The 23,881-nt window shown below is 41.7% G+C and overlaps 1 protein-coding gene and 1 pseudogene across 2 annotated transcripts in view; one reads left to right on the top strand and one right to left on the bottom strand.

Annotated features, from left to right (window-relative positions):
- Positions 1–4,962: 4,962 nt before the first annotated feature.
- The window catches only part of TNPO3 (transportin 3), a 101,636-nt gene continuing 82,717 nt past the window's right edge, over positions 4,963–23,881 (bottom strand). For both annotated transcript variants that reach the window (XM_032276017.1, XM_032276018.1), the window contains 4 exons: positions 22,858–23,025; positions 19,786–19,898; positions 8,193–8,284; positions 4,963–6,142 (listed from right to left, as the gene is read on the bottom strand). In XM_032276017.1, coding sequence (XP_032131908.1) covers positions 8,224–8,284; positions 19,786–19,898; positions 22,858–23,025 — 342 coding nt within the window. In that variant the 3' untranslated portion in view covers positions 4,963–6,142; positions 8,193–8,223. The remainder of the gene's footprint in view (positions 6,143–8,192; positions 8,285–19,785; positions 19,899–22,857; positions 23,026–23,881) is intronic.
- Positions 17,405–18,810, top strand: LOC116550198 (annotated as a pseudogene).

Below are 23,881 nucleotides of genomic sequence, written 5' to 3'. Positions count from 1 at the left end.
TTGGGGGAGTGAGGTCTCACCGTTAGTCCTCCCAGAGCTGGCTGTTAAAGAGCCTGGCACCTATCCCCCCACCCCTGTGTCACCTTGCAGAATCCAGCCCCCTTTCTGCCTTCAGCCATGAGTGGAAGCCACCCCAGGCCCTTACCAGATGCAGACGCCCAACTTGATGCCCAGCCATCAGAACTGTGAGCCAAATATACCTTTTTCTGTAGAAATTGCCCAGCCTCAGGTTTTCCTTTACAGGAACACCAAATGGATGAAACCCCTATAAATGTGCAAGGATACCTTGCCCCTCAGCCTCATCCACAGACTATATTGTCACTGCTCAGATTTTTGCCAGCCTGACAGGTGAGATAGTATCTCAGTGCCACTTCTCATTATGACCAAGGCTGAAAAGCTTTTCACATGGTTAAGTGGCCTGTACGGATTTTTAAAAATAATTTTAGAATGGTTTTAGATTTAAGGAAAAGTTCCTAATAGAGTTCCTATGTACCCCCAGTTTCTCCAGTTGTTAACATCTTACATTACTATGACACACTTGTGACAACTATGAAACCATGTGGACAATTAAAATCAACTCAACTTTCTTCCTTGGATTTCATTAGTTTTTCTCTGATATCCTTGTTCGGTTCCAGAATCCTATCCAAGATATCACATTACATTCACTTGTCACGTTTCCTTAGACTCCTCTGGTCTATGACAGTTTCTTAGACTTTTCTTGTTGTTGATCTTGATGGTTTTGAGGAATACTGGTAATTTCTTTAAGCATGTCCCTCAGTTTGGGCTTATCTGATGTACTCATTTGTTTTTAGAGATAGGGTCTCACTCTGTTGCCTAGGCTGGAGTGCCATAGTGCAACCTTGAACTCCTGGGCTCAGAGGATCCCCTCACATAGCTGGGACTACAGGTGCACAACACACCTGGCTCTTTTCTTTTACAGACCTGGTCTTGAAATTGCCCAGGCTGGTCTCAAACTCCTGGTCTCAAGTGATCCTCCCATCGTGGCCTCCCAAAGAGCTGAGACTACAGGCCTGAGCCACCGTGCCCTGCCTGTTTTTCATGGTTTTTGTATGGAAGACCACCAAGGGGAAGCATCATTTTCACTACATCGTATCAAGTGTGCATGCGACTAACCTGATTTATCACTGGTTTTTGACCTTGATCGTCTGACTGAGGTAGTGATACGTTCCTCCATCATGAAACTACTCTTCATCCTCCGTGTTCTAGGTGTACACATGTACAGTGGTTTCAGAACTGTTCACCTGCATCCTCTTAAACTTTATCAACTAGAGTACAGTGGCTGTGTACAGCTCCTTTTGTCTTTAGTCTTAGTTTTCAATCATTTACAAAGGTCACCACCTTTTTTCCTCATAGGTCTGTGCAGTTCTATTCCCTCCTGAAATTGTCAATGTTTTGAGATTAGGAGATGGAACATACCTGGTTTCCAGCTTCTCTCAAAAAGTGGCAAATATGAAAGCATTGTCATACAGTCCTCAAAGGCAATAATCAGCCGGAACTCTGGGTGGGGAATGTTCTCCCAGTTCATTAGGGTCCTTTCCTGGCCTGCTTCCTTTCACTGCTCTCTGTGTCCCTAAGGGCATTTGAGTTTGCAACCCTTGATGAATGGTGGAGCAGGGAGATCACGTGTAGATGAACTGTGAAGGCTTGGAAGGGCCAGGTGCCCCACAGGACCACTGGTGGGCTGATTTCCCCAGTACTGCTAGCAGTTGAGTCACTGCCAACCATCTTCCCTGCATTTCTATTGTTTTCTTAAAAATAAAACATGAAAACAACAATAAAAAACCTGGCTGTCACTTAAGATTTCTGTGCTGTAGTAGCCAGTTGTGGATAAACATTATCCAGAAGTGACAGACGTAACAAACACCAGAGGTAAAGGCAGGCTAGTGTGTGGTATAATTCACTGCTCCCTAGCCAGGCTAGGGTTCCCCTTGGTAGTAGCTTTTGGCTGTTCTGGGGGCCTGTGCTGGGGCTTGCTGGAACCCACAGGATCTTGATGCCCACAGCCCTGGGGATGAACACATTCCTTTAGCCCCCAGCAGTTTCTCTCCCTTTTCAAGCTCCTCGTCCCCAAGTTCAACCTTATAATCAACTAAATGTACCCTTTTAAGACTCCTATTATTCAGCTTTTCCTCGAGCAAAAGTACCCTGGCCAGCTATTTTTCGGTGGCTCATGCCTGTAGTCCCAGCACTTTGGGAGGCCGAGGCAGGCAGATCTCGAGATCAAGAGTTGGAGACCTGACTGGCCAACATGGTGAAACCCCATGTCTACTAAAAATACAAAAATTAGCCAGGCATGGTGGTGGGTGCCTATAATCCCAGCTATTTAGGAGGTTGAGGCAGAAGAATTTCTTGATCCCGGGAGGTGGAGGTTGCAGTGAGCCGAGATTGTGCCACTGCACACCGGCCTGGGTGAGAGCGCAAGACTCCGTCTCAAAAACAAAACAACACAACCCTTTTCAGTCTTTGTAGAGTAGAAGATATCAATGGCTTTTCCCATTTTTGCTGAAGGAGTATTCTTAGAAGGCAATGTTCTCATTTGCTGGCAATTTGTCCCAAAAAATCAGGCACTTCTTGTTGCAAAATCTTGAATTTTTTGTCTCTTAGTTTTGGCTTTCATCTTATGATACACTTAAACCAGGGCCACACAAAGTAGACATTTACATAAATTCATGAATGTTGATGCCATTCAAAAGCACAAGTTCCTTTATGTGTTAGGCATGCATTCTCAGTTATTATTCTCTGTAACAACTGTCTTCAAACAGATACATAAGGATTGCAAGTTACTGTGTTTTCGTAGAGTCTTGCTGGAAATAGCCCCAGCAGATGACCTGTGCTCCACATCACCATAAACATTTCATGGCTAATCCTATCACCAGACAGACAATTCTGTGGAGAGATGAGTTAGGCAGTTAGCTCACCTGCCCACATGGATGGGAGATACTCATTCTATTTCTACTAGACAATGCTATGCAGAAACAGCATTTCCATTAGGGGATCTGATCCTGAACAGTTATTATTTTTTTTTTTTTTGAGACGGAGTTTCGCTCTTATTGCCCAGGCTGGAGTGCAATGGCGCGATCTCGGCTCCCCGCAACCTCCGCCTCCTGGGTTCAGGCAATTCTCCTGCCTCAGCCTCCTGAGTAGCTGGGATTACAGGCATGCGCCACCATGCCCAGCTGATTTTTTGTATTTTTTAGTAGAGACGGGGTTTCACCATGTTGACCAGGATGGTCTCAATCTCTTGACCTCGTGATCCACCCGCCTCGGCCTCCCAAAGTGCTGGGATTACAGGCGTGAGACACCGCGCCCGGCCTGAACAGTTATTTTAAAAATTAAAATCCAGATGGGCATCCTTGCTATGTCAAAAGCTTCAGAGCAGCCCTTTCAAATAATCCATAAAGCTTAAGTAAGCAGTGAGGTTCTGACACCATTAATGACACAGGGCTGTTTACAAAGCTCTAGCTTTAGATATGCATTCCACATGCTGTTTTTCAGTGGCTGGGGAGGGTTGTAGTCTTCCACGTTTCTTTTTTCAGCTCCCCACAAAACTGCCTGTGAAGAAAGCCAAATTCCTTAAACAGAGCAAAATCAACTGGTTATTTCAAGGACCTAGGGTTGGATAAAACTTAATGGTTTTATTATTTAGCCAGAACATGAGAGGGATGGCTGGGGTAAGGTGCTGATCCTTGGAATCTACTATCACTCTTAACACTCAAGTTTTTCTCTCCTTCTAATATTGCTTCTTTAGAGATTAAAGCCCTGTGTACCACTGATATTATGCTGGAAGATTTGTTTCACCGACTGATTCCTACCATAGCTTGAGGACTTATGCCCAGGAATGAAAAAGTTACAGTGACACGCAAAGAAAAGGCAGAGAAGTGTCAGTATCAACAACATGTATCACATTAGAATACAGGTCTGCAGTTAATAGTTCAAAGCCCAAATGCCATAAGAGACTATGATTCCATTTATTAAAAACTCAGGAAAATGCAAACTAATCTACTGACAGAAAGCAAACCAGAGGTTACTTGGGAATGGGGATGGATGGGAAGAGCTAGAAGGGAGGGATTATTTCCTGCCTCTTCCCATCCATCCCCATTCCCAAGTAACCACTGGGAAAGGTTCAAAGAGGGGTTCAAGAAAACTTTTGGCAATAAAATGTTCACTACCCTGATTGTGATAATGGTTTCATGGGTGTGTATCAAAGCTTATCAAAGTGTATACCTTAAACACATGCAGATCATATTAATGACACTTCAAAAAAAAATTTTTTTTTAAAGACCAATAAATCTGTAGGTCAGTAAACAGTCTACTTGGGTGGCCACAGTAGGAAAACCATACCACACTTCTGTTTTTTGTTTTGTTTTGTTTTTTTGAGACGGAGTTTCACTCATGTTACCCAGGCTGGAGTGCAATGGCGCGATCTCGGCTCACCGCAACCTCCGCCTCCTGGGTTCAGGCAATTCTCCTGCCTCAGCCTCCTGAGTAGCTGGGATTACAGGCACGCGCCACCATGCCCAGCTAATGTTTTGTATTTTTAGTAGAGACGGGGTTTCACCATGTTGACCAGGGTGGTCTCGATCTCTTGACCTCGTGATCCACCCGCCTCGGCCTCCCAAAGTGCTGGGATTACAGGCTTGAGCCACCGCGCCCGGCCACACTTCTGTTTAACATGATAGAGTAACCCAACTCTTTCCCACTGAGGTTACATGAAAGGGTAAAATGTTAAGCGTGATGACTTTTGGTGTGAATTAGGAGAATAAAAGATGCAGAATGAGCCACTTCCCTGAAGTATGAAGGGTCTGTGGCATCAGGGCAGGGCCTGCTCTTTCAATTCCATCCCCAGATGTCTATCAGGTAACAAAGGCTGCTTCCTTAGCTGGTCTAGCTGTACCACTTCAGAGCTACAAGGCAGTGAATGAAAGTAAAAACAAACACTAGTTAAATTTTAAAAATTTATTCTTTTCTTTTGTTGCTGTTGATTTGTTCTTGAGATGGCTACAACACCAGACAGAACAGTGCCCTCGTATCTGATGGCTGTGCAGGGCTGCACTCCTTTGAAACATTAAGATCTGTTTTGGGCTTCCCTCTTCGGCCTCACCCTCCCCTTGAAATCAAGTAATTTCCACACTTTTTAGTAAAATACTAAACGACACATCATCCCTTGTTAGCCCTGTAAACATTTTTTTTCTCCACACACCCTCCCTCTTTTTTTCTCTCATGTCTGTGGGTGAAAAATCTGCTAAGAAAAAAACCTTAAAAAACAAAAATTTATACATTTATATCCTGCCCCCCACCGTACCCCAGTTTTGGCTCTTCAAAGGCAGACAACCTGATGTGGACTAGAAATGGACTGAGAGAACAAATGGGGTCAGGGTTCAGATATCCACAAATTCTAACCCTGGCAGGTCCTGAGCATCACTGATGTGACCACGATAGAAAGCGAAAACAGGCTCCTTGCTTACTCTCTCTTGTCTGAACAATTCTAAAGGTGGGAAAAAACACCTGGGGAAGGCAGAAATTTCTACTCACTTGTGTTAAAAGGAGGGAAGAGAGAAAAAGAAGGAAGGGTAGGAGAGGAAAGAGAGGACAAAACCACAGAAAACCTGAACAAAGGACCCTGACCCTCTTCTTCCAATTGCAGCTAATTCATTTGAATCCCCACATTCTCCCTAAGTAAATATTTTGTTTCACAGAAAGCCTGTCCTTTTGTTTTTCCTTGTGCACGTGCGCACTGGCACTTGTGCATGTATGTGTGTGTGTGCATGTGTCATTTGCTACCAGGTGAATGTTTCAGTTCTGGTTTCTCTTTAGTTTTCCTTTTTTTTTTTTTTTTTTCTTTTCTTAAAATTATTTTTCCTTTTAGAAAGTTCACCAGGAAACCAGCTCCCCTCCCACCACGCCGGGCAGGCCATAGCCATCTTTTTTAAAACCGTGCTGATTTTCCCTCACACCCCCAAACAGGAACTCCTCAGGATGGTCTCGGAAGGCTGGAGTCTCTCCCTGTCTGGAGGGACACCCTGGTGGCGGTGAAGGCCCCTCTGCCACAACGGAGGTTTCTGATTGTGGGACACAGTCTGGTTTTTGTTTTCTTCCTGTCTTCTAATTTGAAAAGACATTCCTGGCAAAAGAGATAAGACAGTCAACAACCACACCAGAAAACAGAGCATTTAGTAAAATCAACCTTAAGGCAGAGTTTTCTGTATTTCCTCAGGTACCTCATTCTGAACTTTACCATAAGAACTCAGAAAAAAAGCCAAAATAAACATCTGAAGTTTTAACTTGTGGGTTCAAGGGAGCTACTGCTTTAATGAGACACCATATGCAGTGCACTTCCAACACTGAGTGTGCTGTGGAAACAAAGGATGACGTGTCAGGGAGGGAAAAGAGCCAGCAGGCCCAGGCTTCCCACTGCAAAGCAGCCAAGGAAGCTCCACCTCAGTCTGCTGTAAACCCCACAGGCTTCATGTCGACTTTATTTTGAAAGAAGGCTCTGCCTACTAAGAACAGTTAAAAACAATAAAACAAAACACCAATTGGGATGCTACCAAAAGGATACTGTGTTAAGTGGAGTGGTTCGAATTGAGAACTCTGGTACCAGAATATCTACACGTGAATTCTGGCTCCACCAATACCATTTGCCTGTGATAACAGGCAAATCATTAAACGTCAATTTCCTCTTTTGTAAAATGGGAAAAATAGTAACAGACCCAGAAAAGCAGATAAGGCTATCCTCGTTAATACATATAAAGCACTTAAAACGGTGCCCTGACACATAGTAAGGGCACAATAAAAGTTAATCACGGACACCTACAGCTGTCCATAAGCAACATTATGAGGTGTACCAATGTCAGCTAACCCAGAACGCCAGGCAAAACCTGGTGTTCCCAAATGATATTATTACTCATTAAAACAACTGAAGTTAAGAAATGATTTTGGGTGTGGCAAGGCACTGCTGAACATCACCTTTACCTACGAACGCATTTATCACAGAAACTACCAGTGAGTGCATCAAGAATTGCCTCGTGGGAGAAGAAACTCTACCTGAGACATCAAAAGCTGGGCTTAGAGGAGAGTTGCCTTTGTTCTCTCTGTCAAGAAACTGGCACCCAAATTCTACTACCCACTCCTTTTAGCTAAGCTTGGTGCTTTGCTTCAGAATTAGGAGACGGAAAGCACGTGGAGAAAAATGCTGATTGGGAGTCAAAGATGCTCCTCATTTCCTTTAAGGGCCAAGCATCCCTAACCTGAATAGCCAAAATGCTTCAACAGCTGAAACTTTTTGAATACGCACTGAAGCATTTTGGATTTGGAATTTTTGGATTAGGAATCCCCAACTGGTGTGCATCCTGCAAATATCCAAAATCCCAGAATATTCAAAATCTGAAAAACACTTCTGAAAATGCTGGCCCCAAGCATTTCGGATAAGGGATATTCAATTCGCACCTCCTGCCCTGGTCAGAACCTGGCACTTTAGCATTCAGATCATCGAAACTGGCACCCCATATAACGGTCAACTTGAGGTTGTTTTCGCCAAAGTAGCCAGGTTAAAAATACTTATTTGTGGCCGGGCGCGGTGGCTCAAGCCTGTAATCCCAGCACTTTGGGAGGCCGAGGCGGGTGGATCGCGAGGTCAAGAGATCGAGACCAACCTGGTCAACACAGTGAAACCCCGTCTCTACTAAAAATACAAAAAAAAAAAATTAGCTGGGCATGGTGGCGCGTGCCTGTAATCCCAGCTACTCAGGGGGCTGAGGCAGGAGAATTGCCTGAACCCAGGAGGCGGAGGTTGCAGTGAGCCGAGATCGGGCCACTGCACTCCAGCCTGGGTAACAAGAGCGAAACTCCGTCACAAAAAAAAAAAAAAATACTTATTTGTTTGTTGCCATGTATACTTACCATCTTAGAAGTGTCTGTAACAGAAAACGGGAAGAAAATTTTTCAATGCACTTTGCAACACTTTCTTATGGAGGTGAAAATGGTACCACAAAGACAGTATCTGGCTGCCCTGGCCCAAGAAAATCAGGGCCCTGTATATTCCAGCTGTTCACCACAGTTAAATTGTTGAGTCCTTCCCTGACTCTCGCTACCAGTCCCATGATAGGCATTAAAACCTATCCCCATTCCCAGGCACCCCTGACACCTGTAGAAAAGCTGGGTGTATCACTCACCTGGGTGACAGGCACAGTGCAGGAGTATGAGCTATCGAAACAACCTGGTGAAGTCTCGCAAGGCCCAGCAAACTTGCTTACATTCCTCAGCACTAGAAAAGAAAAGGTAGGTTGGTTCTTGACTGAGAAGAAAGAAATAATATGCTGAAAAACAACCACAACATTGGGTCACACTGAGAACTGTCCCAACTCTGCTAGGAGCTCTCTCCATCGTCTCCTGACCAACCCTGGCTTCAGGTCTTTCTGCAATACAGGGCAAAAATTATTATATATGAGAACAGTTATAAGGTTGATGGTCTTCAAAGAGTGGACTGTGGACAAAAACTGCACGAGTTTGAATGCTGACTCCACTGTGCCCTTGAACTCAAAGCTGCCGATCTTTGTCTCAGTTTCCTCATCTATTATCTACTTCATAACGTTGTTTACAGGATTAATCGTCCATATACCGAGTGCTTATGGTAGTAAAGCAGTGAACAAAATAGTATTCAATAAAGTAGGCTGCTATAACAACACTTGGTTGCTAAGGCTCTCATAAGTTTCCTCATTCTCTTCCAAAGATAGATTTTGTTTACAAAGGCCAGTCTAAGTCTCCATCAGTCATTGATTTTCTAGTTTAACAGGCTGCACAGGATTTCCTCCTGTGGGAGGAGGAGGGAGAGAGGAAAGGGTTAAAGCATGTAGAAAGGGAGACCGAGGAAGCAGGAGATGCCTATGTGATATACATAGCCCAATATTCATCTGACCCTGTTTTTTTCAAAAGCCCCCCGCCTCCCTTTGTCCAAAACTGTCACCAAGATACCAGTTGATGCCAGCCTCATTCTACTGTATCTGTTCTCATAACAGTTTTTGCTAAATGAACATGAGGCTATACTAAAGCAGTAGAAAAGGAAGCACTTCTTTTTCTTTTTGAGATGGAGTCTTGCTCTTGTTGCCTAGTGCAATGGCTCAATCTCAGTTCACTGCAACCTCTGCCTCCCAGGTTCAAGTGATTCTCCTGCCTCAGCGTCCAGAGTAGTTGGGATTACAGGCACCTGCCACCACGCCCACCTAATTTTTTGTATTTTTAGTGGAGACGGGGTTTCGCCATGTTGGCCAGGCTGGTCTCAAACTGCTGACCTCACGATCTGCCTGCCTCAGCCTCCCAAAGTGCTGGGTTTACAGGCATAAGCCACCACTCCCGGCCAGGAAGCACTTCTTAATATGCTTGCCTTTTGGTGGCCCTCTCCCTGGCTCAGCAAACTCAGCAGTGCCTACAGCCTAGGATTCAATGTAGATGAAAACGCATTTTCCACTTCATAATGGTTAAACAGCAGGAGAGGGAACTGCTCTAAGTGATCCAACAGAAAAGGTGAAAATAGAGCTATCCACTTAGGTTCCTACATCCAGATTTCCCCACCTATTATAAGTTCTGAAACATCATTAAGAACCTTGCCTTAGACCCCATGACTTGATTCAACAGAATATTCTGGAAACTTTCCTCTAGTCTCTCTCCAGCCTAAAAATGTAATGAAAATGAGGCAGGTGGCCAGGCATAGTGGCTCATGCTTGTAAACCCAACACTTTGGGGCAACACAGGGAGACCCTGTCTCTACAAATAATTTTAAAAGTAGCTGTGTGTGGTGGCACACACCTGTGGTCCCAGCTACTTGAGAGGCTAAGGCAGGAGGATCACCTGAGCAAGAGAGGCTGAGGTTGCAGTGAGCCGTGATTGTGCTACTGCACTTCAGGCTGGGCAACACAGTGGGACTCTGTCTCAAAAAAAGAAAAAAGAAAAGGAGAACAGTAAAGGTCTTTTGGCTTTATTGGAATCGCCATTACCGCTGTGGATTTAATAAACTTCGATTAAAGTGTTACATTTCTCATTTAATTTTCAAATCAATATTGACTGTTAAGGAGGCAGCCAGGGTATATCAGCCCATATCACTCATGCTCCCAACGACAAGAAGGAGGAAGATCTGTAACCCAAGAGAAGTTGCTATGTGGTGTATTATTACAAGGGACTAGGATAACAGAAAATCCTGAAACTTAGGACAGTGCTGGAGACTGAGATTTTTTTTGCTACCCTAATGTCTTACATGTTTTAAATTTTACCCTTCTTCAAGAGACTTTTGTTTTATTTTCAAAAAAGACAGAAACAGGGTCTCACTGTTTTGCCCAGGCTGGTCTCGAACTCCTGGGTTCAAACTATCATCCTGCCTCAGCCTCCAAAAGTGCTGGGATTACGGGCGTTAGCCACTGTGCCAGGCCGAGACTTTGGAAGAGAAATGGTAACTCCACAGCTTCCTTTGTGGCACACAAGAAAAAGTATTGAAACCAAAATGCAAGTATGGGAGAATTGCAGTGAGGTAAGGTGAAAGGAGGGACAGGCCACATTGTCAACTCAGCTTCTACCCCAATCCTATGGGGAACTGCTTTGGTGTCAAACACTTCAGCCAAATGTTTAACTGAAGTGTCCTTGGTAGAAAGCCCAAAGAAATGGATCAAAAAGCTCCTTGAGCCCAGGTGCGGTGGTTCATGCCTGTAATCCCAGCACTTTGGGAGGCCGAGGTGGGCAGATCACCTGAGGTCAGGAGTTCAAGACCAGCCTGCACAACGTGGTGAAACCCCATCTGTACTAAAAATTCAAAAATTAGCCAGGCATGGTGGTAGGCGCCTGCAATCCCAGCCTCTTGGGAAGCTGAGGTTGGAGACTCACTTGAACCTGGGAGGCGGGGGTTGCAGTGAGCTGAGATTGCACCACTGTACTCCAGCCTGGGCAATGGAGCAAGACTCTGTCTACAAAAAATAAATAAATAAAAAGCTCCTTGAATGTTAGAACTACAGTCACATGCTGCACAATAATGTTCTGGTCAACGATGGACTGCATATACGCGGTGGTCCTATGAGTATAATGGGGCTGAAAACTTGCATGCCGCATCACTCACATGTTTGTGGTGATGCTGGTACAAACAAACCTACTGCACTGCCAGTCATATAAAAGGACAACACATACAATTATCTACAGTACACATTACTTGATAATAGACAACTATATTACTGGTTTATGTATTTACTATACTATACTTTTAATCATTAATTTAGAGTGTATTCCTTCTATTACACAAAAAAGGAAGTTAACTGTAAAACAGCCTCAGGTAGATCCTTTAAGAGGGATTCCAGAAGACACTGTTATCCTAGGAGATGACAGCCCCCGAAAACCTTCTAAGTGGGACAAAATGTGGAGGTGGAGGACAGTGATATGGATGGTCCTGACCCTGTGTAGGTCTAGGCTAATATGTGTTAGTGCCTTAGCTTTTAACTAAAAAGTTTAAAAGAAAAAAAAAAAGGGTAATTTTAACGATAGAAAAAAACATGAATATACAAAGAAAAATTTTTTTATGAGCTGTACAATTTGTGTTTTAAGTTAGGTGTTATTACAAAATTTTTAAAAAATTTAGTTTATAAAGTAAACTAAATTTTTTTAGTTTAGTCCAAGATTTTTTAAAAATTTAGTTTATAAAGTAAAAATGTTACAGTAAGCAAGGGTTATTATTATTACTATTTTGAGATAGAATCTCACTCTTTTGCAGTGAGATTGTTTGTAGAAGTGTAGTCTATGATGTTTCCCCAGCCTGGAGAGCAGTGGCATGATCTCAGCTCATGGCAACCTCTGCCTCCTGGGTTCAAGCGATTCTCCTGTCTCAGCATCCCGAGTAGCTGGGATTACAGGTGTGTACCACCACACCTGGCGAATTTTTAAAATTTTTAGTAGAGATGGGGTTTCACCATGTTGGCCAGGCTGGTGTCAAACTCCTGACCACAAATGATCTGCCCGCCTTGGCCTCCCAAAGTGCTGGAACTACAGGTGTGAGCCACTGCACCTGGACAAGGGTTAATTTATTATTGATGAAAAAATATTTCTTAATAAATTTAGTGTAGCCTAAGTATATCGTATCTATAAAAAGTCTACAGTAGTGTACGGTAATGCCCTAGGCCCACTATTTACTCACCACTTACTCACTGACTCACCTAGAGCAGCTTCTAGTCCTGCAAGCTCCATTCATGGTAAGTGCCCTCATACATGTATACTCTTTTTTTTTTCCTCTTTTATATTGTATTTTTACTGTACCTTTTCTATGTTTAGATATGTTTGGATACACAAATTTCTACCAGTGTGTTACAACTGCTTACAGTATTCAGTACAGTAACCTGCTATACAGGTTTGTAGCCTAAGAGCAATACGCTACACTATATAGACCAGTTGTGTAGTAGGCCATACCATCTAGGTTTGTAGAAGTATAGTCTATGATGTTTGCACAACAATGAAATCACCTAATGACACATTTCTCAGAAAGTATCACCATCATTAAGTGACACATGACTGTATTTTCTATTTCAGTCCTTCTGACATTTGGTATTTCTTAGCTTTTTATTTATTTTTCAACTGCCAGTATTTTTTAGATTCCATTTTCTGGCTTCTAGCCCCCAAATTCCTATCCTTCCACCATATTTCTGAAAGCTTTTATGGTCGCTATTTCTCAAGCCCCATAAGACTACTAGGAGAGTGCTCAGAAATGAGATCCTTTTGATCTGATGACCTGGTAGGTAACAGAAAATAATGAGACTGATGACTTGACTAGGGATTCAACCCCTTACTGGCCTCTAATTCCAGTCTCAGTGCTTCCCATGTTCAACATCTTTTGGCTTTGAAGATCCCTGGGCAAGTGATAAGTAGTCACAGAATAAACACCAAGACAGAGAAATGGAAATGATGGCAGGGTTTCTGCTAGTCCCAATTAGTCTTAGTTAATGATGGGCTCATTGGCATTTGGAAAGCAAGAATGTTATTTTAGAATGAAAGTCCCAGCTTTCTTCAAGTTGACCAACTAAAAAAGCTAGGGAATTAATTACCAGTCCCATGTGAAAAGCAGGCCTGGACTCGCTGAAATGAAACTGAACCAGTTCACCCTCTCTGCCAGAATGGCAAACAAAGTGGCATGTTGAGGCAGGTGTTACAGGACCTTAAAATCAAAAGGGAGACTGAATCATGCATAGGACAGAAAGTTCAAGGGCTATAGGCATTCTAGAGGAAGAGAATTACTAAGAGGAGATGAGCAATCTCAAGTCCTTTTCTAATACCTCAACATTAGCTCTTACTTCTGTTCATTTCCCACCACCATGTTACAACCTGCTATAGGAAGAGCTGCAAAACTTGTTTAGCAATGAAAGATCAAGTAGGTCATATTGATGGTGCACCTTATTTTCCCACATCACAGGGCAAAGATCACAGATTTTTTTTTTTTTTTTTTTTTCCACAGCACTACTTTACTTAGGTCTCTTTTCCTTGACCCAAGATTTATCTTAAATTAGGAAAGGATATCTATGACCTCGATTTCAGGCTTACAATAATATTTTATCTGTCATTTATTAGTCCTACTGAGGGAATGAGGGGTTGACGGAGACTTATTCTAGAATGTGTGGGATTTCAGAACGTGTGGGTGCCTGTCTTAGAGTCAGCAGGAATGACCTGCCCCAGCTAGTTCTGCAAGTGCATAATGACATTCTAGCAGTTTCTCCTCCGAGGAGAAAGGAGTTAACATTCACTGATCACATACTATGTGCAAGGTCTTCAGATTTCCATTTGGTATCTCATAATAATCTTATGAGACTGGTAGTACTAACCCCATTTCACTTGATAAATAAACTGAAGTTCAAAGTAATAGGGTATGTGGCAAGATTCAAACCAACAATACTTGACTCCAAACCCCATCTTTGGAGGGTTTCCCCTAGGTTCCCATTTGCTCTAGGAAAATTAGAGCCAATATGATCCTGCCCTTATGCTGTAACCAGCACTAAATGGAATAATGCAAAACAGAGGCAGAGAGAAGCAACTACTATACTTCTTTCCCCTGAGATAGCTTGTAGATAGAATACTACTTCTACTGAGAAGATTCATAGTAAAAGCAATCAAATAACTTTTTAAGGTCGCCCCAGTCAATATATGCCTACCCAGGGGAGGGGAAATCCCCACTTCTGGCAAAATGTGTCATGAAGGTGGTCACATGTTATTTTTCAGTCATGCATGTCACTTGATCTATGGCTAAAAGTAAGTTACTTCTGGGCATACTGGACTTACTACTTAAGCCACTTAGTAAACTATAAAATAATAGCATTCCACAGTTTGGGATTTTAACATTAACAAAATTGTTGGAGACATTCCAGAAGATGAGAAAGTAAACTATTTTGGAAAGTGACATTAAGAAATCAATTCTGGGCCGGGCGCGGTGGCTCAAGCCTGTAATCCCAGCACTTTGGGAGGCCGAGGCGGGTGGATCACGAGGTCAAGAGATCGAGACCATCCTGGTCAACATGGTGAAACCCCGTCTCTACTAAAAATACAAAAAATTAGCTGGGCATGGTGGTGCGTGCCTGTAATCCCAGCTACTTAGGAGGTTGAGGCAGGAGAATTGCCTGAACCCAGGAGGCGGAGGTTGCGGTGAGCCAAGATCGTGCCATTGCACTCCAGCCTGGGTAACAAGAGTGAAACTCCGTCTCAAAAAAAAAAAAAAAAAAAAAAAAAAAGAAATCAATTCTGAGAAAAGACAACTGGCTCTTATACCACTGCTTAAAGTTTATTTTCTTTCCCTTCTAAGTCTGATTTTACCCATAAAAGTATAATTTATACTCATAAAAAAGTGCACATAGTACAGAAAGTTATGAAAAGTAAAAGCCTCCTTTCCCTCCTAGCCTCACTTATATATCTTTCCAAAAACTTACTGTGCATAAAGTAGCCTGTTTGTGTATATAATTTACAAAAAACAGATCTTTAAAGTGTAAGCTGGTTCATTTAAAATAGCATAAAAAATACTTGTGAAAACATTTAACCAAGGAGATGAAAAACTTACACACTGAAAACTACAAAATATAGCTGAAAAAATTAAAGACACCAATAAATGGAACAATATACTGTATTTGTCGATTTGGAGATTTAATATTCTTACAATTTCAATACTACTCAAAGCAATCTGTAGATTCAATACAATCCCCATCAAAATCCCAACAACAAACCTCTTGTACAGAAAAATCTACCCTAAAATTCATATGGAATTTCAAGGATCCCCAAGTGGCCAAAACAATCTTTAAAAAGAACATTACAGGCCTCAAAATTGCTGATTCTAAAACTTACTACAAAGTCACAGTAATCAAAACAGCATGGTATTGACATAAAGAAATACATGATAGACCAATGGAAAAGAACAGAGAGCCTATTAATAAATTCTCCTGTATATGGTCAAATGATTTTCAACACGGATGCCAAGACCATTCAGTGCAGAAAGGACAGTGTTTTCAACAAATGGTGCTGGGAAAACTGGATATCCACATGCAAAAGAAAGAGGCTGGATCCTTACCTAACATCACATACAAAAATTAACTCAAAATGGATCAAAGACCTGACATAAGACCTAAAACTGTAAAACTCTTACAAGAAAACCTAGGGGAAAAAGTTTATGACATTAAATCTGGCAATGACTTCCTAGATATGACACCAAACAGACAACAAAAGCAAAAAAAGATAAACTAGGCTACATCAAAATTTAAAACTTCTATGCATCAAGAGACACAATCAACAGAATGAAAGGGCAACCCAAAGAATGGAAGAAAATATCTGCAAATCATGTACCTGATAAGAAATTAATATCCCAAATATAAAAGGAACTCCTGCAACTGAACAACAAAAGAAACCCAATTTTTAAATGGGCAAATCACTTAAATAGATGTTTCACCAAGAGGACAGACAAATGGCCAATACACATATGAAAAAATGCTCAACATCACTAATCATTAGAGAACTGCACATCAAAACTGCATTTAGGTATCACTTCATACTTGGTGTGAAATACTAAGATGGCTACTCTCAAAAACCCAGGAAATAACAAGTGTTGGCGAGGAGTGGAGAAACTGGAACTTTGTGCACTGCTAGTGGGAATGTAAACTGGTGCAGCTGCTATGGAAAACAGTGTGCTGGTTCTTCAAAAAATTAAAGAAGATTAAATATGATCCAGCAATTCCACCTCTGGGTATCCAAAAGAATTGAAAGCAGGAGCTGAAAGAGATATGCGTATACCTGTGTTTACAGCAGCCTCACAACAGCTAAGAGGTAGAAGCAACCCAAATGGCCATCAACAGATGAAAAGATAAATAAAATGTGGGATATACATACAATGGAATAATATTTAGCCTTAAAACGGAAGGAAATTCTGGCACACATTACAACACAGATAAACTCTGAGGACATTATGCTAAGTGAGGTAAGCTAGTCACAAAAAGACAAATCTGTATGATCTCACTTATATGAGGTATCTAGAGTAGTCAGACTCAAACAATAAGTAGGAAGGTAATTGCTAGGAGATGGGGAGACGGGAGAATTGTTGCTTAATGGGTATAGTTTCAGTTTTACAAGATGAAAAAGTTCTTGAGATTGGTTATACAACAACATGAATACATACTTTACTGAACTGTGCATTTATAAAAATGGTTAATACTGTAAATTTCATATTATGTGTATTTTTATCACAATTAGAAATTTTAAAAATTATTTTAAAAGCTCAAGTTAGGTTATAAGATACTATTATTTTAACCTTTACAATTTATCCTGTATATTTTTCTGTATTATCACATATTTCTTCTTCCTTGTTCATCTTTGGGACTATTTACTAGTATAAGCATATTGTTAATTATTTAACTTTTCTTTATTGGTGGGCAATTAGAATATTTCCAGTTTTTTCACTACTACTAACCTTGCTGTAATGTTCCTTCTTTGACTTATGTATCTTTTCACACTGTATGATTATAAGCCATTGCCTAAAATTTAGTCAAAACTCTAAAGACTCTAGATATAAAAAGAGTATTGGCAAGGAAACACGTAGCTATAAAATCCAACGTAAGCTGCTGTCATTAATATTAAGACCGGCCGGGCGCGGTGGCTCAAGCGGTCAAGAGATCGAGACCATCCTGGTCAACACGGTGAAACCCCGTCTCTACTGAAACTACAAAAAATTAGCTGGGCATGGTGGCGCGTGCCTGTAATCCCAGCTACTCAGGAGGCTGAGGCAGGAGAATTGCCTGAACCCAGGAGGCGGAGGTTGCGGTGAGCCAAGATCGCGCCATTGCACTCCAGCCTGGGCAACAAGAGCGAAACCCCGCCCCAAAAAAAATAAAAAAAAAAAAAAAAAAAAAAATTAAGACCATAAGTCTCGATCATTTTGTGATTGCTCCTCCTTTTCACATTTCTTCTGCTGTCCATAGTCCTGACTTTGCCATGAGGGAGTTCACGCTCACCCAAACCGAACACTGCAGGAAACATGTCGGCGCAAAGTTCTGGGAGGTGATATCTGATGAACATTGACTCCACTGGCACCTACTGTGGGGACAGTGACCTGCAGCTGGAGCGCATCAATGTGTACTACAACGAGGCCAGTGGTGGCATGTATGTGGCTCGCGCTGTGCTCGTGGATTTGGAGCCGGGCACCATGGACTCCATGCGCTCGGGGCCCTTCAGGCAGATCTTCAGGCCAGACAACTTCATCTTTGGTCAGTGTGGGGCCAGTAACAACTGGGCCAAGGGGTACTACACAGAAGGTGCAGAGCGAGCTGATGGAGTCGGTGATGGGTGTTGTGAGAAGACAGGCTGAGAGCTGTGATTGCCTGCAGGGTTTCTAGCTGACCCACTCCCTGGGTGGGGGGACTTGGTCTGGGATGGGTACACTTCTCATGGACAAAATTCGGGAGGAGCACCCAGACAGGATCACAAACACATTCAGCATCCTGCCCTCACCCAGGGTGTCAGACACTGTGGTGGAGCCCTACAGTGCCACCCTTTCCATCATCCAGCTCATAGAAAATGCAGACGAGACGTTCTGCATCGATAATGAAGCACTCCATAACATCTGTTCCAGAACCTTAAAACTGACCATACCCACCTACAGTGACCTGAATCACCTGGTGTCTGCTACCATGAGTGGGGTCACCATGTGCCTGCACTTCCTGGGCCAGCTGAATGCCGACCTGCCAAAGCTGGCTGTGAACATGCTTCCATTTCCTGGGCTGCACTTCTTTATGCCTGGCTTTTTCTCACTAACCAGCCAGCAGTACCGAGCCCTGACGGTGGCTGAGCTCACTCAGTAGCTGTTCGTCGCTAAGAATATGATGGCCACTACCTAACAGTGGCTGCCCTTTTCAGAGGTCACATGTCCATGAGGGAGGTGAATGAGCAAATGCTCAATATCCAGAAGAAGAACAGCAGCTACTTTGCTGAGTGGCTCCCTCACAACGTGAAAAGAGCTATCTGTGACATCCCACCCCAGGGGCTAAAAATGTTGGCCACCTTCATCAGTAACAACACAGTCGTCCAGGAGCTCTTCAAACGCGAGGCAGAAGTTTACAGCTATGTTCAGGCGCAAGGCCTTCCTGCACTGGTACATGAGCGAGGGCATGGATGAGATGGAGTTCACCGAGGCCGAGAGCAACCTTAAGACCTGGTGTCAGAGTATCAGTAATACCAAGACGCCACAGCTGAGGAGGAGGAGTTTGAGGAGTGTGCTGAGGAGAAGGTAGCCTAGAAGCTTCCTTTTCCAGGTAAGGGAGAAGTAGTGTGGAATCTTTAGTGTATTCTGATAGCCATTGTTATTTCTTTGTACCTCTATTGAGTCTTTACATCTCCTCCTGCTGCATTTTAAAGCATTTTTATAGTGTGTAGTTTGGCCTAATAAAGTATTTTTATGGCCAAAAAAAAAAACCAAAAAAACAAACAAAAAAAACCCCTAAGTCTCATAACCTTGGCTTTGGTGATTACTTTTAAAGAAAAATATTCAAAAGAAGGAAAAGGCTCTATTTTTGACATTATCTGCAATACTAAAAAACTGAAAAATAATCTAAATGCTTACTAATACAGGCATTATAAGGATATTAAGTAACACTTTTATGGCTATAAACAATAATCAGGAGGACTATGTAACTATATTAAAAATGTTTATATGTTCACAGTAATAAAACACACCCACTTTACATTTTAAGCTGTAATCCAGAGACTGTAAGTGCCTCATGGGCCTAATGTATCCCAGGCAGATGTTTTGTTTGGACTACACAACTTCTTTGAAATTAGAATGTGACTATCTTCAGGCATGGTGAACATTCTCCAATTCACTGTAGTCTACATCACTTTTAATGTTTTACAACCAATGCTTTGCCTTATTTAGGTACCTACATTCATGACCCCTGAATGTGGATAAAAACTCAGAAGGACTTAGGATACAGACAGATCTCCTGCCAGGGAGTGAGCTGCACAGTGCATTTTTCCTTTGGGAGAAATAGTGCCTCCGCTTATCATTAAAGTCTGTATGATCTCAAAAACACTGAGTTCTATTGAGTACTTTCCTGAACCGCTTTTATAACTTATACCAGTTAGTACATATGTAAAATATATGTACATACATACACAGTACGGTGATGTTCTCCCACTAGATTGGCTTCCAATGTCAATTTGTGCAGTTCAAGGTTAAACAGACTATAAATTGTAAATTCCCAAGGGCACATAAGAAGCCCCAGTGTCACTCACCTAGTGACTTGCTTGTGGAAGTCTGTAAGTTGTTTGTGTGTCACTGTGACGGCTCCCACAGTTGTCTCCTTTGGCAAACCTTTTAAGGAATTTTCTAACCATCGACAAAAAGTCTGTATAGGGAAGAGAGGTAAGAGTTTTAAATGGAAGCATGGCTTACTCACCTGACACCCTATAGGTACTAACAAAACCTCACACATTTTTCTAGCAGCATTTACTCCCCTACACTTGGAAGTAAGTAATCAACAAAAGTGCTCTCATTAGCCCTTCAAACCCTCTGGGTTGATGTAGTCTGCACATGCATGCCTAGACTTCCCTTCAAAGGGGCAGCAGGCATCATTTCAGATAAGGACCTTCTATACCTTAGAAGTGAGGTTTCTTCTGGATGAGGCTATTGTTCTGTTTTTTGTCATAACGTATGTGACATATATACATATGCACGTGTGTGCATAAACACATGGCACACACAATTCTTTTGAGATAGGGTCTCACTCTGTTGCCCAGGCTAGCATGCAGTGCACTGACTGCAGCTTTGACCTTCCAGGCTCAAGTGATCCTCCTACCTCAGCCTCCCAGGTAGTTCAGACTACAGAAGTGCACCACCATGCCTGGCTAATTAAAAACAATTTTTTTTTTAGAGATGGAGTGTCTATCTATATTGCCCAGACTGCTCTCAAACTCCTACGCTCAGAATATCCTCCCAAAGTGCTGGGACTACAGGTATAAACACTTGGCCAGTATATTTTCAAAATTAAACAAAAATCAATCCAAAGTAAAGGTTCAGATACTTGAAAGAGCAGAGGCAAAAAGTATACTTAAGACACCATGTCAGAAACTATACATATGAGTCTAGAATCTTACGGATTTTAAGGTCATCTCTTTCAGATGAAGTCCCATCCATTCAGTTCCTCTGTGGTATCTACCTGCTCTTCGTGTTAAAAAAAAAAAGCTTACTCTTGCTGTTGCTCAATTTACTTCTATCTGAGCATTCTCTTTATGCCTTTCACATGCACAATAATCGGCTCTACTCCCTTTACTTCCTTCCTTTCTAAAATAAAAATTCTAGAGACTTCATCTGGGTTCTTATTTTCAGTTTAATTGTTGTCCTTTGAGTCAGCTCTAATATTTCTTCATCCCTTTCTTAAGTGGAATGTACACTTGGTCACAGTTTTGGGCTGTAAAATTACTCTCATACCTAATTTTTTTTTACATTATATACTTTCCCATCATATTTAGTTATGACCATAATAGGTCAGAGCAAAAGTATTATAAATGCTCAAGAATGACTAAGCATTTCTTAATTATGGATACATAACAGTTACTTAATTCTTTTTTTTTTTTTTTTTTTTTGAGATGGAGTTTTGCTCTTGTTGCCCAGTCTAGAGCAATAGTGTGATCTTGGCTCACTGCAACCTCTACCTCCCAGGTTCAAGCGACTCCCCTGCCTCAGCTACCCAAGTAGCTGGGATTATACGCATGTGCTACCACGCCTGGCTAATTTTGTTTTTTTAGTAGAGATGGGGTTTCTCCATGTTGGTCAGGCTGGTCTCGAACTCCCAACCTCAGGTAATCCACCAGCCTCGGCCTCCCAAAGTGCTGGAATTATAGGTGTGAGCCACCACACCCGGCCTAGTTCCTTAATTCTTAATTAAGGATTCATAATAGTTGTTATATAGCTTTTTTTTTTTTCTTTTTTTTTTGAGACAGTCTTAAAAGGAACTACGCAGCTCAGACTGGAGTGCAGTGGCACGATTATAGCTCACTGCAGCCTGGAACTCCTGGGCTCAAGCAATCTTCCTGTCTCAACCTCCTGAGCAGCTGGGACTATAGATATATGCTGCCACACCCAGCTAATTTTTTTTTAATTTTCATTTTTTGTAGGGATGGGGTCTCCCTATGTTGCCGAGGCTGGTTTCAAACTCCTGGCCTCAAGACAGGCGTAAGCCACTATGCCCGGCTGACATATATATAGTACACTCCTAAGAGTACATGGCTACCTCGTTTCTGTTCCTGTCCAAACTTCTTGTTCTCATTTTTTGTTTGTTGTTGTTAGCACTTAACAATTTGTTTACAATCAAGAATGTTTTTATAAAGTTAGATTTACGTAAATTTTCTGTTACTTGGGAATCAAGTATATTTGTAAAAAAGTTTAAGCAGAGTATGGAGACTTTTTCTCTCAGGTCAAGGACTTTTGGAATTAAATTTGCTGATTCTTGGAGGCTCAAAAAGTACTTTTCTTTAGAAAACCAAATATGCTGCTCTATTAGGTTGAAATGGAACATGAGTGCTGAACCAGCAAGGAATTGGGTACTATCTATATTATTATTATCCATTTTATATTCTGTTGTTCTGTAAGATAGCTCACTTTAGGTCCTATTGAGTACTTTCCTAAACTGCTTTTATAGTAATATTAAAAATTATAAATTCAATTTTAAAAATAATTTCAGATATTACACTTTACCATTCTGCTCAACTTTCACATGGTACACATAAACTGAGTTATGGTCATGTGACCTAGTACTGCAAATATTTGGGCATTATCAGATAGCTTTAAAAAAACAATTCCATCCTTAGGTGATTAAGAGTCTGGTTCAAAGAAATCCAAAGGGGAAATATATCCAAGTGTACATTGTGGGTTACTTTTACAATTATGTGCTTCCAAATGTTCTGGTTAGATGTATCACCAAGAAATAATACAGTGCTATAGAAGAAGTCTGACAGGATGAAATACTTCTTGAATAATACGTAACTAATATAACTGACATTTGGGCATCTCTCACAAGTGAACAAATTTCACATTGGACAGCCACACCACTGAATTCAATGCTTGATACTTACTTCTGGTAATACAAACCCTATGACAGTGACATATAAACATGCTTTAAAGCACTCAATAATAAATTACTGACCTTCTATGAGCCTCTTCATCTACTAATCTAACTTGGCAATATGCCTAAATTTGGTTCCATGGACACAGAACAGGGCTGGTTTCAAAATTAGGGTTGGCCTTAAGGAACCAAAGCCTATTACATTTAGGAACTATGAGATAAATTCCTTATGAAAACATCTTACCGGTCTGTCAACCTGCATGATCTCCCAGAGCACTTCAGCCACATCTGGCAGGGTATAGGGGGGTAGACAAAAGCAGCAGGTATGCAGCAGCTGGCTGACAAGCTGCTGTCCAAGCTGGTTCATCACCTGTCCAATCAGTTCTTTCCGTAATTCAAAGTCTTCTTCGTGCTATATGTACGAAAGCAGGAACATCAGATAAATTCTAGTCTCAACTTTCCAAAGACCAAGCACTATTTCCCCTTTAGCCTAGTAATTTATCTTTAATGGGGAAGAAAGTATGTGTATGTGTATGTGTGTGTGTGTGCACGTGTGTGTAAAACAACAGCTGGATTCACAAAGTCCACAAAATATTTCGTCTTCAGAAAGAAAATTAAAGAGTTTATTAGTATCAAGGAATGAGCATGGGTTTCAACAGAGATTAATGCTTAGAGATTTTTCATGATTTTAAGGCAGAAAAGAAAACACGTTTCAGAATTAAAGTTAGCAATTTAAAAACTTTTTTTCCCTCATCTTCAATTAAATATTTTTAATGTGAAAAATAACTTGTGTTCCTATTTTCCTGTTTAAAAACCAAGTTGGCCTGGCACAGCAGCATACACCACAGTCCCAGCCACTGCAAAGGCTGAGGTAGGAGGACAGCTTGAACCCAGGTGTTCTGGGCTGGTGCCTGCAGTAAGTTCAGTATCAATATTCTGATCTCCCAGGAGTGGGGAACCACTCCTGGGTTGCCTAAGGAGGGAGGGGTGAACAGCCCAAGTCAGAAACAGAGTGGGTCAAAATCCCATTCTGATCTGTAGTGTGATCTCACCTGTGAATGGCCACTACAGTCTGGGTAACACAGCCAGACCCCCATCTCACAACAAAACAAAACAAAACCAACTGAAATAAGAATTGAAGACATCTATCAGATATCTAATTTTTTCCTATTTAAAAAAAAACCCTTATTTTCTTTCCTTTATGTGGTCTTTTTTTTTTTTTTTTTTTGGAGACAGAGTCTTGCTCTGTCACCAGGCACCAGGCTGGA

The sequence above is a fragment of the Sapajus apella genome, unplaced genomic scaffold (assembly GCF_009761245.1).
Source record: "Sapajus apella isolate SASKATOON/1434 unplaced genomic scaffold, GSC_monkey_1.0 scaffold7, whole genome shotgun sequence".
NCBI lineage: Eukaryota > Metazoa > Chordata > Mammalia > Primates > Cebidae > Sapajus > Sapajus apella.
The sequence above is the reverse complement of the archived record's forward strand: the minus strand, read 5'-3'. Positions and strand labels throughout refer to the sequence as shown.